General features: G+C 42.7%; 1 protein-coding gene across 3 annotated transcripts in view; it reads left to right on the forward strand.

The window, feature by feature from the left end:
• The window catches only part of lrrk2 (leucine-rich repeat kinase 2), a 30,787-nt gene extending 16,041 nt beyond the window's left edge, over positions 1-14,746 (forward strand). For 2 of the 3 annotated variants that reach the window (XM_005731545.1, XM_005731544.1), the window contains 32 exons: positions 694-809; positions 1,029-1,101; positions 1,989-2,182; positions 2,274-2,524; positions 2,630-2,778; positions 2,990-3,083; positions 3,200-3,386; positions 3,477-3,658; positions 3,754-3,977; positions 4,077-4,204; positions 4,355-4,573; positions 5,693-5,894; positions 6,090-6,178; positions 6,561-6,748; positions 6,827-6,981; positions 7,082-7,213; positions 7,562-7,741; positions 7,812-7,958; positions 8,097-8,209; positions 8,470-8,660; positions 8,860-9,020; positions 9,208-9,378; positions 9,636-9,736; positions 10,004-10,216; positions 10,703-10,908; positions 11,022-11,094; positions 11,202-11,392; positions 11,681-11,833; positions 12,281-12,498; positions 13,098-13,166; positions 13,275-13,409; positions 13,968-14,746. In XM_005731545.1, the coding sequence (XP_005731602.1) occupies positions 694-809; positions 1,029-1,101; positions 1,989-2,182; positions 2,274-2,524; positions 2,630-2,778; positions 2,990-3,083; positions 3,200-3,386; positions 3,477-3,658; positions 3,754-3,977; positions 4,077-4,204; positions 4,355-4,573; positions 5,693-5,894; positions 6,090-6,178; positions 6,561-6,748; positions 6,827-6,981; positions 7,082-7,213; positions 7,562-7,741; positions 7,812-7,958; positions 8,097-8,209; positions 8,470-8,660; positions 8,860-9,020; positions 9,208-9,378; positions 9,636-9,736; positions 10,004-10,216; positions 10,703-10,908; positions 11,022-11,094; positions 11,202-11,392; positions 11,681-11,833; positions 12,281-12,498; positions 13,098-13,166; positions 13,275-13,396 (4,892 nt within the window). In that variant the 3' untranslated portion in view covers positions 13,397-13,409; positions 13,968-14,746. Of the gene's footprint in view, positions 1-693; positions 810-1,028; positions 1,102-1,988; positions 2,183-2,273; positions 2,525-2,629; positions 2,779-2,989; positions 3,084-3,199; positions 3,387-3,476; positions 3,659-3,753; positions 3,978-4,076; positions 4,205-4,354; positions 4,574-5,692; positions 5,895-6,089; positions 6,179-6,560; positions 6,749-6,826; positions 6,982-7,081; positions 7,214-7,561; positions 7,742-7,811; positions 7,959-8,096; positions 8,210-8,469; positions 8,661-8,859; positions 9,021-9,207; positions 9,379-9,635; positions 9,737-10,003; positions 10,217-10,702; positions 10,909-11,021; positions 11,095-11,201; positions 11,393-11,680; positions 11,834-12,280; positions 12,499-13,097; positions 13,167-13,274; positions 13,410-13,967 lie in introns of those variants that run through there. The other variant, XM_005731546.1, reaches the window with a different exon arrangement.
• The last annotated feature ends 12 nt before the right edge of the window (positions 14,747-14,758 follow it).

Below are 14,758 nucleotides of genomic sequence, written 5' to 3' on the forward strand. Positions count from 1 at the left end.
TGTACATGTATGTTTTTACTTGCGATTAGACTCGGCCTATTTGTAGTGAAGTGGCGGTGTCTCAGTGACCCATTCGTTCAGTTTGCAGTGACCTTTTGCCTCAAAAGGAGGTCTCACATGGACTCGATTAAGAACTACACATTAAAAGCACATCTGTAAATGATCACCAGTGTCTCACACTATGGGCACATGGGCATGTTTAATGAATGCATGGAGTGTGCTGCTTTGTTCCCTGACAGTTTGAGATGCAACAAGCTAATATGGTTCAGTCAAACAATTTCAATCTTTCATGTGATTCAGGGGCAGCACACAGAAACAGCTCTGTATAGCATTATTGTTACTTTAACCTTCAGATCAATCTATCGACCTTGAAGGAGAGGTCAGAGGTCAAATGTGACATTATATTTTGGATATTTATACAATACTAATACAGTAAAATGCACACCACACTTGTAAGAATTATAGTTTCTTAGAAACCTTTTTTGAGCTACAGTGTCTGCAGACAGAACGAGACACAAACCCGACCAAAAACATAACCTCCTTGGTGACAGCAGCAAGAGAATATGGCTTCTAGTTGGCAACAATTTCATATCACATGACGATTGGTACCCTGTGAAAACGATTAGGGTTCAAATATACTGCAAGTGTATTGAATAAGCACTCACGTTTTACTGCGTGTATCTTTTTTTATAGGAAGCGATTCGCTGTCTGGCGCTCTTTCTCCAAAGCCGTACAACAATTCATCAGAGGAGCTGAGGGGGGAATCCTTAAGGAGGAAGCAGGGCCGCCGCAGACATGCCAGCGCAGAGGTAAGAGCTGTTAAAAGACATTTGGTATTTTATGCTTTGGCCCTAAAATTTAACTTGTCATCGCCGTTTTTTTTTGTTTTTTTTTAAATCGCTTTTTAAGTATGATCCTAAAAATGTCTTTTCTTGGACTCTGAGATTTACTTCCCTAAGCAGTCCCTTCTTTTGTAACAGTCTCTGCTATAACTCTGATATGAAGCTTTCTTGTGCTCGTATGTCCAGAGTGGTCAGACTGAGACTGAGCACACTGAGCCTCTTCACAGAAGATATGGACGGAATAGCTCGAGTCAGAAAGGTATCTGAAAAATCTGATCTGTGATCTTTGATATTTGTCTCTCCTTTGTTTTTCTTCTTTGCCTCTTCTTTTCTTCGATAACTGATCCTGTTTTTAATGATATAAAAGCATATCGCTAGTTGTTACATGGACAACAGCAACTTATTCCATGAATTCATCTTATTTTTTTGGATAACACTTCCGTTTGTGACACTAAGATATCCACATTTGAAAGGATGCTGGAAGCATGTACACCTCCTTCTTAAAGACATCACGTAAAATAAGGAATATTCAAAATTTAACAATGCTTGTTTTTGTAAATGAGATTCTTAAAGCCTGTGGCAGCTTTGAATTGTAAAAACTGGCTCCATATCCTGGGATGCCGTTTAATTTGAACTTAATACACGCTGTCCTTAGGTGCCCGCTTTACCACAGTAGCCTCAGACACTGTGGACGTTTGCTAAACTCGACACTGTTCTGAGAAACACAGTAACACGCAATAACGATAGCATCAGTTCTAACCCACCACTTGAAGAGCAACAGTCCCACGAGCTTATGGTCTTAGTCACGAAATGTCGTGAAGGGACTGCCCCCGTCATCACTGACCAAAGATTATTTCTGTAACTATAAAACCACAGCGTGCTGCTGCTATGTTTTGTGTTGCAGCAGTTTGTCTTTCACACGCTGTTGTGTTTTTGTTTGTCCACACTGTAAAAGACTTACTGAGTGCAATGGTGGCACTGTGACAGGTCAACAGGCATGACTCCTGGTCCACACCTAGCTACTTTTTTCAAGTGTGTTTTTTCAGCTCTGAAGTGGATCTGGTGCTCTTGTGTATTGGTTTTAATTGGATAAAAGGTATCTAAGTAATGAAACTATTGCTTTTGCTCTTGTTATCGCCTTGTCAGTGCTGGGGTCTGCCGAGAACTCTGCTGCTCTGCCGAAAGAGAAAGAGAGGATCCACCTGCTGGACTTATCTGGGAATGAGCTGGACTCCCTGTCCTGTCTCAACGATGGCTTTGTCCAGCAGCAGCTGTGGCATATCCACCGTCTGGACCTGAGCTATAATTGTCTGCTCGAGTTTCCCTCTGAACTCTGCTTGGTAAGGTCTGCATTCGATCTGCACTAATAAAAAGAACTAAAAGATAAAAATATGGGCTACATTTTTTTTTTCTTTCTGTTTTTTGACTCAGAGTTTGAAGAATTTGACTCGACTAGACCTGCAGGGGAATCAGCTCCAGTCGCTGCCACAGGAGCTGCTGTCTCTGCCCTCGCTGAGCATGCTGAACGCCTCTCGTAACTGCGTTGGCCCCCAGCTGACCTTTGACCCTGCTGTTACCTGTCCATCACTGAAGCAGCTCAACCTTTCATTCAACAAAATCACCACATTCCCTTTCGAGCTGGGCCGCACCATGCATACGCTGGAGGAGCTTTATATGGAAGGGTAGGGTTTTTAAGGAAATGGATAGTTTTACATCAAACAATCTTATCGTGGATCCACAAACGTCATTTGCAGAATTGTAAAGACGATTTTTTCTTTTCTTTTCAGAAACTGTATCACTGAGCTGTGCACACCTCTTTGTCTGCCTGAGATTAAGTTGCTTGATGTGAGCAAGAACAGCGTGGAGAATATTTCTGCAGATTTCCTGAGCAGCTGCCCCAAACTGGAAACCTTTAATGTCTCTATGAACAAACTCCGTGAGTATTACCAACTGACTGATAAATTCCACACTAATTCTTTCACCATCAGTTCAGTCTGGGTAGTATTTTACTATCTACACATACAGTGAAAAAAGAGCTTCATGCTACAGGTTTCATCAGACGTTTTTAATTTAGAGTTATTCAAGAATGATTGACTTGTATTTATATCATATTTTTTAAAGTAGAAACATTATTTTGTGTTCTCCAGGTTCCCTGTCCTGTCTGCCAGCTAAGGTTATGACACTAAAACTTGCAAACAATAGCTTTGCATCAATCCCCGAGGCTGTACTTGAACTTCCAGTGTAAGCCAGATCCTCACCTTCTGTTCTTATATTTTAATTCAAAAGTTCTATCAGTAATAAAATTGTAAAAAGCCTCAAAGATTCTGATTCTCTACTTGCACGATCCGTCCTGTTAGGTTACGGTCAGTAGATATGAGAACCAACAGCATCGTTGTCCTGCCTGGCCCGGCGTCCTGGGTGTCCAGCATCATCAGAGAGCTGATGTTCAGTCAGAACTGCATACAGACTCTGGATCTCAGTGGACCTATCCACAAATGGACCAGACTGGAGAAACTCCACCTTAGTGCCAATAGGCTCACTGAGGTAAAAGAGAGCGTATACAGCACTTTCTAGAATGTAAACAACACATTGTTGTAAAGGGTTGTCTTTGAGGGTTGTGCTGTTTGCATTCAGATCCCCCCCCAGATTGGCTTGTTGGAAGGCCTGACTTCCCTGGATGTGAGTCATAACACTAACCTGCGCTCATTCCCAGATGAAATGGGAAAACTGAGCAGACTGTGGGACCTGCCACTAGATGGCCTTCAGCTGCAGCTGGATCTCAAACTCATTGGCAGCAAGACAAAAGACATAGTCAGGTCAGACGGGGTTGACATTCTGCGGCTTTTTTTGTTTGGTTTTTTAAAAAAAATTTTATGTTATCTTGTATAAAGAACCATATATACTCTGTCAGGTTCCTTCAGCAGCGGCTGAAGAAGGCGGTGCCATACTATCGGATGAAGCTCATCGTGGTGGGGAACGCAGGGAGTGGAAAGACCAGCCTGATCCAGCAGCTGATGAAGCTAAAACGCTCTCAGCTGAACTCAAAACAGACGTCTTTTGGCATTGACGTCCGCGACTGGACCGTCAGGGAAAGAGACAAGAAGAAAATGGTGTTGAATGTCTGGGACTTTTCAGGTTGGCCCTCTTGTAAAATCTGAAAAGATAAATTGACATTTGGATATCTTATTACACCAGCTGTGATTTTGAGGCCCTACCGGTATGTTTACCCCACAGGTGGAGAAGAGTTCAGTGGTTCTCACCCTCACTTCCTGACGTCCAGAGCTCTTTACCTGGTAGTTTACAACATCAGCAAGGGAACTAGTCAAGTGGATGCACTCAAACCTTGGCTCTTCAACATCAAAGTAAATCTAGTCATAAGAAATAAAAGTCTGTGAACTTGTAATCATTCTCCTGGCCTGATCTGAGCTGAGTCTGCAGTAGGACAGCATTTAAGTTAACAGTTCATCTGGATATTTTAATGTATCTTCTATTCATTTGTTTATTTTCTTCAGGCAGTAGCACCGCTGTCTCCAGTCATTCTAGTGGGAACCCATACAGATGTGAGTGAGGACTCACAGCTGCAGAACTGCCTGAGCAAAATCAGACAGGAGCTCCTGACCCACCAAGGCTTCCCTATTATCAGGGATTATTACATGGTCTCAGTCTGTGAGGACTCAGATGCCATCGCCAGACTCCGCAAGGCCATTGTCCGGGAGGTCACCAGCTTCAAGGTAAAAGGAAACATAAGGAGACTAAGGAGATCATCTTTTTGGAATAATTCAAAAAGATGATCTCATATCATCCTTTCCTAACTGCTTCTCTTTGACCTCGATGGAAATCATCATTAGGTCAGGGAAAGGTGCAGAGGTTAGGCATAGCAAACTCATGCCTAACTGGGATTTCTGTGTGTGTGAAAAGACAAAAACAATACATAACTTCATCAAATGAATTAATTTGTCAGGTCTTTGAGCTGTGACTTTAAGCATGAGGAAGTGAATCGGGGGTGTCTGTCTGCTGGTTCAGGTGCAGGAGGGAACCAGTTAGAGAGACACTCAGAGTTTGTTGAAGAAAACCTGCCGGGGAGCAGGTGAAGTTCACGGTGACTGAGTTGTTAGCTAAACCTGCTTCCTGGAATAAGCCGTTGGTCAGCTCTTTACACGTTTACATGGTGGAGCAGTTTGTAATTGCGTAACTCTCCTCTGGAGAGTCCTCTGGAGTCTCTCAAGTCTCTTGAAAGCCACACAGTCAGCAGCTGTACCCAGTGTTTAAACTGGAAGTTTGCGCTGCTCTTACTTGTCATTATTGAAAACACTGCTTGGTTCTTTGTATGTGAACTGGCACATAGGGAGTAGATTGCCCTGCAAATTCACACTAATTTCCCCCACAATCTATATGAAATGTAAAATTCCCTCAATTCATCTCTTGAACTAACTAATTAAATAATATTCCTAAAGGCTGCAAAAAATGAATGGACTTAATTGTACAGAACCTTAAATAGTCTCCGTTCAATCAGTAAAACTCATAATCCTCATTTAGAGAGCGTATATTCTAATAATTTCTTTAAATAATGCAACAAGTTGAGAAAAACCAGATCTTATTGCTGCAGATTAATGGCCATAGTTTAGCTGTGCAACAGTAAGTTATGCAATGAAATTAAAAACACACTTCTAATTATCATTTACATGATCTGCACCACTTTGTCAATTATGTTAAAGGGATTTCACGAATGACTGGATGGTCTGACTACGAACTGTGGGATAACATTATCTCATCTCATTTCATATATATACTCCAGTTTATTCTGTGCCAAGGGAGGTAATGAAGGCATTCATATCCTGTTCCCCTCATAGATACAAGACCAGCCTGTGATGGGTCAGCTGGTGCCAGACAGCTACGTGGAGCTGGAGCGCCGGATTCTTCAGGAAAGAGCCAGGGTTCCTCCAGAGTTCCCTGTCCTCAGGCACCATGAGCTCCTGCAGCTCATCCAAGACAGTCAGCTGCAGCTGGAGGAAGCTGAGCTCCCTCATGCCATCCACTTCCTCAGCGAAGTCGGTCAGTCTGAATTAGGCTAATAAAGCAAGCACTTTTCAACTGAATTTTTAGTTTTGAAAATAAAATAGCAGCTTTGCCTCAGCACTTTCACACTCACACAGTGATATCCTGCAGAGTAGCTTGGATATCCAGCTTGAGTGTGTTTTCACTTTGCGTCTCCATCTGACAAGTTTTGTTGCATCTTTGTCACTGCAGGTGTTCTATTGCACTTCGATGATCCTGCACTTGAGCTTCAGGAGCTTTACTTTATTGACCCACAGTGGCTATGCAGTGTCATCTCACAGGTAGCCCTTCTTGTTATGAATCACATGCATTTGATTTTGGGGGTTTTTTGGGGTTGTTTTTTTAGGTTTTTAAGAAAAAGAAAATAGTTTATTCATCCCAAAAGTTGGAAATTACTGTGTTAAAGCAGCAAGAACAGAGACAAACCACAGTTGAAAAGTACACTAAAATGAGCTTAATTAGAACTTTACAATCTAAATATGACCCAATAAAGGGATTCAATCTTGAACCTTAAGGTGGTAAAGACTTTCTGTATTTGTCCTTCTAGCATCATAATATGACGACGATGATGATGAGGAGTTAGAGAGAGGTTTGGAACTTGGAGGATGGCCGTGTGAGAATTGTTGAATGCACAGATGCTTGTGTTATCTTTCCTCTGTGCAGAAACTGACCTTAAAGAGCTGTGGCTACTGGGAGCATCCTAAAGGAGTGGTCCAGCGCTCTGTCGTGGAAAAGTTTCTGTCTGAGACGAAGTGTTTCCCGAAGAGTCACCTGACACAGTTCTTGAAGCTGCTGGAGAAGTTTCAGATTGCTCTTCCATTTGGCGAGGACCAGCTGCTGGTACCCAGCAGGTAGGCTGTGTCTTTGTGGAAATACAATCAACAAATAACTGCTTCACACACGCTAACCACTCAACCCATAATCCACAGCTTGTCCAAACACAGACCCGTCATAGAACTGCCTCACTGTGAGAACTCTGAGGTGATCGTCCGACTGTATGAGATGCCGTACTTCCCCATGGATTACTGGTCTCGGCAGATCAGCCGCCTGCTAGAAACATCCTCCTACTTGCTTTGTGGAAGGGGTAAATTAAATATACACCAGTACATCAGTTGACTTCTTCAGTGCAATATTTAAAGAAGCCAATTGTTAACTGAATGCATTTCACACTCTGTGCTATCCAGAAAAAATGGTCCGACCCAACCGGATCTACTGGAGGAGAGGAATTTACCTGAACTGGTCCCAGGAGGCGTACTGTCTGGTGGAGGAAAATCCCTCCAGCTGTGTCAGAATAACCGTGCCCGCATCATGCAAAGGTGCTGTAGTATTTAAGGATGATAATTATCCTGAAATATCCAGTGTTTGAAAGCAATAAAAAGACAACGACCACAGAGAGCTGAGGCGAGATCGGACGAGCTCAGGGTGGTGTAACTCTATGGTGGTGTTACAGTTAAATGAAACTTCCATTTGTGGGTTAGTTACAATGAACCTTCATAAAAATGGCTTAAAAAAAACACACATTATCGGCATTACCAACACTATGACATCCAGGGCTGAAAATGCATTACAGTACTGATAATTAGTACTATGAGTTGTGGAGGTGTCTGCGATTGTTGTCTTAAAAGTTTTCACTCCTTTGTAAGCCCTCATTTGCGTTCCCCCAGGCCGGCTGCTGCTGGGTCAGGTGGTGGATCATATTGACTCCCTGCTGGAGGAATGGTTTCCCGGCCTGCTAAACACCGACATGCACGGCAGTGGAGAAGCTCTGCTGAAGAAGTGGGCTCTGTACAGCCCAGAGGATGGGCAGGAGTGGAGGAAGATTCCCCTGGAAGACATTTTTACAGGTGTGTGCACTAAAACATCAGCACTGTCATGGATTCAAGAAGTCTAAAATGATAACTTTGTTGATTGTAGATTTCTTGCGAGCGAGCGCAGAAAATCGGCCCTGCACTCTTCCCGTCTTTCAAACAGCCCCTGATCTGTTATTGAGTGACCAGCCTGCAGGAACAACACTTGACAGTGAAGAACTGGATGTAGATCTGTCTTTAGAGAACAGACTGGGTACGGCTGTGTAATGTCCCGATAATTTCTGTTTTTTATGAAAAAGCAGATTGTTAAAAGCACCATTTTTAATTTTGAACCTTCTTGTTTTAGTTTCATTTTTGTTTCTTAATTCTTTCATATTGGTTTTGTTAACAGGGGACGGCGGCTTTGGAACTGTCTATCGAGGTGTCTATAAGAACGAAGACGTAGCTGTGAAGATATTCAACAAGCATGCTTCTGAGCTTTACATCTACAGACTCCTCAGACAGGTACCACTGAAACTTTGCTTACCAAAGTCCCAACATTCCTCTTCCTAACATCTCTGTGTCCCAGACACCTGTGTTTTCACTGTCCTTGTGGCTCAGCAGTGATTAGACATCATACATTGTTTCAGCAGGAAGAGTTGCACATCTACCTGACCTCTGTGTCTTTTGTATCTTTCAGAAATGACAAATGTCACCAGCCTTTTCAGAGCTAAACTTTTGATGGATTTTGCCTTCATCGATTCACATTTCTCCCTGTTTTTCAGGAATTAGTCGTTTTGGGCCGCCTCCGTCACCCCAGCCTGGTGACCCTGCTGGCAGCCGGCTCGACTCCTCAGGTCCTGGTGATGGAGCTGGCTCTGCGCAGCTCTCTGGATTCCCTTTTTGAAAACAAGAACGTTAGCTTCAACCAAAAGCTCCAGCACAGGATTGCCCTGCAGGTGGCTGATGGGCTCAGGTAGAATGAAGAGCTGTTGACATGTTATCTTAACCCAGCATCAAGAAATTCTTCACATAATCATCAACTAATTTTAAGATTGTGTTTTAGATTTTAACCACCATAATAACTTTAAATATCTCTAAATCAGATTTAAATGCTCGTGTAAAGTACAGAAATCGACTTACCTGCTGTTTCTTTGTCAAACCTGTGTGATCAGGTACCTTCACTCAGCCATGATCATCTATCGGGATCTGAAGCCTCACAACATCCTCCTGTTCAACCTGAAGACCAACTCTGACATCATCGCCAAGATCACAGACTACGGCATCGCTCAGTACTGCTGCAGCATGGGAGTAAGAAGCTCTGAGGGGACAGCAGGTCAGAGTCCAAAGTGCCTGTTTTTTGGGGGTTTTTTTAAAATTATTATTTCATTGATCATGCGATCAGAATATTAAATTATTTTTAAAATCAGATTTTGAAGACATATTTGTCTTTGTGTTGTTGTTTTCTTGTCCACTTTGATTGGACTGCTTTATGATGTTATACTGTTATGAACTGATTACAGGTTTCCGAGCTCCAGAGGTCGCCCGAGGTAATGTGATTTATAATCAGCAGGCTGACGTGTTCTCGTTCGGCCTGCTGCTCTACGACCTGATGACCCGTGGCGAGCGCATTTTAGACGGCATGAAGTTTCCCAGCGAGTTTGATGAAATTGCAGTTCAGGGAAAGCTGCCAGGTGGGAATGCGACAGTTCACCTATAATCACTGACAGTGAATGTTAAGAAAAAAAGAGCCACCTCAGACATGGTACTAATAATGACCACGTACAAGTAACTAAATGCTTGCCTTTAAACCACATTAATTTAAAAGAAGGCAAAGTAGTACTCAGTTTCTATACTAGTATATTTGAATTGGATTTGCATTATATGTGTTGTTTTATATATTTCACAAGTTAAAGAGAATTCACTGAAGTGTGCATTACTTCTTCCACAGATCCAGTAAAACACTTCGGTTGCTCACCTTGGCCCAGCTTTCAGGTTCTAATAAAGGAATGTCTGAGGGAGAGCCCACAGGATCGACCCACTTCTGCTCAGGTTAGGACCCGCAGACTGTGTAACCAGCTTGTTCACCTTTTCTATCTGAGAAAGGTGATGGTGGTGGTGCCACCGCCCCCTATTGGCAGTAAAGTGGATACTATGTAACAGAAATGCAGAAGTGCAAGCAGCAGATTTAAATTTAACTCGATTATGATTTTTAGTCCTACTTAAGTGATACACAATTAAGAAGCTTTTGTGTGTGTGTGTGTGTGTGTGTGTGTGTGTGTGTGTGTGTGTGTGTGTGTGTGTGTGTTATGGGTGGAGGTGTTTGACAGGTTGAATTCAGGTGAAATGCTGTGTCTTATGAGGGAGCTTGTGGTTCCCGGGGTTTTGAGTGCCGAGTGCTTCATTCTGAGCTCTCGCACCACCGACAGCAATTCTTCCAGCCACCGGGTCTGGCTTGGTGGAGGCAGCAGAACCCAGAAGAAGGGATCCATCACAGCTGTGGACCTGAACACCAACACGGTCGCTACACAGGTACTGATACACAATGTTAATGTGGCAGAGGGCTGCCCCTCCCTGAACCTTGTTCTGCTGGAGGTTTCTTCTTGTTAAAAAGAAGTTTTTCCTTCCCACTGTTATCAAGTGCTTGCTCAGAAGGAGGGTCAGCTGATTGTTGGGGTTTTCTCTGTATTCGTGTAGGGTCTTTGCTTTACAATATAAAACACCTTTCCGTTGGGCATCTTTCTTTGCCTTTAGACAATAATTCTGATGGCAAAAGAACCAAACGGGACAGGCGAAAAAAACAAACAAAAACAAAATAAAACACCTTGAAGCAACTGTTGCTGTGATTTGGTGCTATATAAATGAAACTGAATTTAAAGTTTTTGATTTCACACGTTTCATGCAATTTAATTCATTTAGCGTCTTGTTTCGTTACATCTTCTTTGAGATCTCGTACATTATAATCCCTGTAAAAATGATTCTCTTATCATGGAAACGAATTATAATTTGCATTCACAGGCTGGTTCATTCGAGGTCGACACCAGTCCCGTCCTGTGCCTCGTGACTGTCCAAATCCCAAACGAGGACAGCGATTGGCTGGTGGCAGGCACCCAGTCTGGCTCTTTAGTGGTCATCAACAGTCGAGACACGTCGACTTGGCACCACCTGCAAAGGGTCACCGACGCCGTCACATCACTGTACTTCCACGTACACCCTCGACGCACGTAAGCATGTGAAAAAGTGCACTGTGAACTGCTGCAGTTCCGCTTTAGGTCGTATTATAACCACTTCTATATGTTCCCTGTTGATCTCTTTTTTAAAATTTGTTTGTTTTTAGTCAAAGAAAGAATTATTTGCTGGTTGGGACAGCAGATGGAATTCTTAGCATTTATGAGGACTCTGTGCTCAAGGTAAGTATTCAAGGATAAAGAAAAAGCCCTTTTTTGATTGTTTAACAGATGATATTCTGATACATGCTAATTGTGCACATTTATCAGCTGGAATTCTTGTTTTTTAGCAGGAGAACGGCCAACCGGTTAAAACGCTCAGTGTGGGCCACGTCAACACTCCGGTCATGTGTTTGGGCCAGTCGGTGCATTCACTGGACAGCAGGTCTGTGTGGGCCGGCTGCGGATCCAAGATCCTTTCCTTCACCACTGACTATGATGTCTGCAAGTCCATCGACACAAGACCGAACCTCCTTTCTCAGTAAGTCTGTGTGGGAATGTCAGGCAGCTTTTTCTGTAAACAAATGCATATATATGATATATTCCAGCTCCATTTACATAATATATGAATGGAGTGTTGTTTTCAAGGTGCTATGAAGATTAGAAAGTATGAAGTGTGATCAAAATGTTTCAGGAGTTGTCTTTTAAAAAGACACAAAACACTTGGAAATGGTCATGTGAATGTCTCATCTGGACTTCTTTACAACTGATTGCGTAACAGCAAAATTCTGTGTCTTTGTGTGTTCGTGTGTGCGCGTACGCCCTTCAGCCAGCAGCGGTCACTGGGGAGCGAGGCGTGTGTGTATCGTATGGTTGTGGATAAATACGTGTACCTCAGCAAAGCCAGGACAACAACTGTTGAGGTTTGGGACAAGAGGAGCGAGAGGATGGTGGACTGTATTGACTGTGCTCAGATTATTAGGTACGCTCGCACGTGACACACACTGACATACGGAAATTTTTCTGCAGTTACAAAGTGGCAGTGACTGTTAACTTCCACTAAATAAAACTGTATTTTTCTACTCCATGTCTTTGGAGTATGAATGTAGTGCATACAGACATACAGCAGGCCCCCTCCAACCAGAGGGAACAGCAGAGGCAGATCTCTTGCATTATTAGCTGCAGACACTGACTGAATAAACAGTGAGAATGAGAACACCGGGATCAGAAACAAAAGTTAAAAGATGATGCAGAGCAGCCCACAGTTTGAAGTTAACGTGCGATTTAGAAAAGACAGCAAACATTACCGAGCACTTAGCAAGAACATTAACTGAGCAGGAAAACTGCAGGTGTTGTCAGTCTGTTTTCAAAATTCAGATAGTTTTCCACACAACAGCAGCTGCATGCTAATGCCCTCCGTTCCCTGCAGACGTGACAGAGGCGGGCACGGCAGAGAAGCTGAGCTGCCCTCTGAGGCGTCGCCCTCCTTGGCCACAGTGAAGGCCCTGCTCTTGCCAAGCGCCGCCATGCTCTGGATCGGCACTAGAAGGGGCCACCTGCTGCTACTGGAGCTCCCCAAACACCAAATTCTGCAGGTCATGGAGCCCCACTGTGATTCTCTCCGCTGTATGGCATCTGCACTCATACGTGGGTCCTTTTTGTTTTTAGTTTGACCTTTAATTTCATGCCACTCTCCTGGCAGATTAGCAGATCCGCACGGTTCCTGGTTGGTGTGGATGTATTGTTGCAGTAATAATAATAAAGCCAACCACAGCATTCATTTAATGGAACAGAAGCGTCGTACATTTATGCACCTCATATACTTGCTGATGTCGCTCGATGTTGTTGTCTAAAATTGTATATTAAAAGTGGAAAAATATTTTGTGGAACAGCTCCCTCATCAGTGCACAGATATGTGCTCATGTGCAGGGTGTCTGCGGTCCAATATCTTCTTACTGCTGATGGTTACTGTGAGATAACAGATAACAGGACACTAGGCAGTTGAAGTACCTCTTAAAACATTACATGTGATTGAAATTGTGTTTCCTGCACACACTGCCGTTTCATGTTCATATTGAAGATTGCTTGAAGTAAAAATATCACATCAACATTATTTTGCCCCAAGAAAAAATAAGAGTTGAAGTAAAGAAGAAATTAAAAATTGATGACCAAGTTCATTGATTCTTTGTTTGTGTCAGTCGGTGTGAAAACGTTGCAGTCTTCTTTTTTTCTGTTTTTTTTAATAGAAACACTTAACAGGGAGAATGTGGTGCTGGTGTTGGGCCGAAGACAAACTCAGCACAAGAATCAAAATGGTGAGTCCGACGGTTCATTGTTTCTCACACAACCTTGAAAGCGGCGATCCTGCTGTGCAGGTTTTTTTTCTTCATCGGTTCAAAGTGTTTGTTTGTCTCGGCTGTCAGATGAAGAGTCTGTGCTTACGATGTGGAACAGCATGCTCCCGGTGGAGGTCAAAGACCTGAGAAAGCACTGCGAGAAGAGAGAGCAGATCGCAGCCAAAATGAGAGAGCAGCTCCACCAATGAGCACACTGACTTTGTATGTTTTCACTTTTTTACATCCTGCTTCTCAGCTCATATATGGATTTGTTTTTATGCTACTGTCATTGCTTCATTTTTACTTTTATGAAAATCTCAATTAAAAAAGGACTATGGGAGGATGCCAGAGAGAACCCACAAAGACACAGGAGAATCGGGGGACAGCATGGTGGTTAGCACCATGGCCTCATAGCAACAAGGTGTAGGCTTCAGATCCACTTGCCTGTGTGGTGTTTGCGTGTGTTCTCACACAGCCCAGCGACATGCATGCTAGGTTAAACTTCTGAATTGGCTCTAGGTGTAAATGATTGTCCGTCTGTTAGACTGTGACAGATTGTCGAGATGTCCGGGGTGTAGCCCCGCCTCTCGCCCTGTCACAGCTGGGACAGCCTTCAGTCAGAGTTGGATAAGCAAGAAAAAACCAGATGTACAGATGGCTTAACTGGAATCTCTAATGATGCTTTAGGTCATCCAAAAATACGAAACACTTTAAAGGATTCAAAGACTTTCTTTGAACTGTTTTGATTATTGTGTTAATCCTTTTTTCTTTTTTTTGCAGAATGTTTGTTGAAAAGGGATCAACTTCCCACTGCAGGAGTATCTCGGCAGTGCACGCTGAAAGGGGCGCGTTACCTCAGTTTCTAATAGCCATTCAAACTTTCCAGCACACTGACCCTGGAAGAGCACTAATAAGGGGACGACTTTGTAATGAACTGGTCAAAAGAATCTAATTCAACAAATGTTTCTCGATGTTCTTGATGATGCACATTTGCACCACCTTTTATCAGATGAAGAGAGCCTTTGATTACTTTGTCAGAAGGGACACAAAAGGTTACATTTGTGTTTTCAGAGCATATGTACTAAACCTCCTGCTCCTGATAGATAACTAGAAAGCCAAAGGAAGGAAAAAAAGCCCTCAAAGTGTACATTTGACTATTTATTTTATATGTTTACCATTGAGCTCCATCACGCCACATCAGTAAACAGGAAATTAACATCTCATAATGCTGCCTGCTTTCCTCAAATTTATATTTCCTGTTGTTTAAAGTGAATGTGATTGTGCCAAACACAAGTAACTACAGTTTTATGTACTGTGATGGCTCTTTGTTGTGTCGCTTTACGGAGTATGTTCACAAAAAGACAGAAGATGAGAAAAATGTATTTTTTATAAGAAGGAAATGTAGAGAAAATTTGAATGATTTGGTGTTAATTTGCACTTTTTTCTCGTTTTCCAGTCGCATGTTGTACATTGAACAATGTGTTTTTCTGAGTAGTGGGATACTGTACATACTGGGAATAATCTCAAATTGCACTGCAAGAATAAAAGCAACAAACTGATTTCTAGTGTGT

Source organism: Pundamilia nyererei, unplaced genomic scaffold (genome assembly GCF_000239375.1).
Source record: "Pundamilia nyererei isolate P.nyererei 1_Seehausen unplaced genomic scaffold, PunNye1.0 scaffold00043, whole genome shotgun sequence".
In the NCBI taxonomy this organism is placed as follows: Eukaryota; Metazoa; Chordata; class Actinopteri; order Cichliformes; family Cichlidae; genus Pundamilia; species Pundamilia nyererei.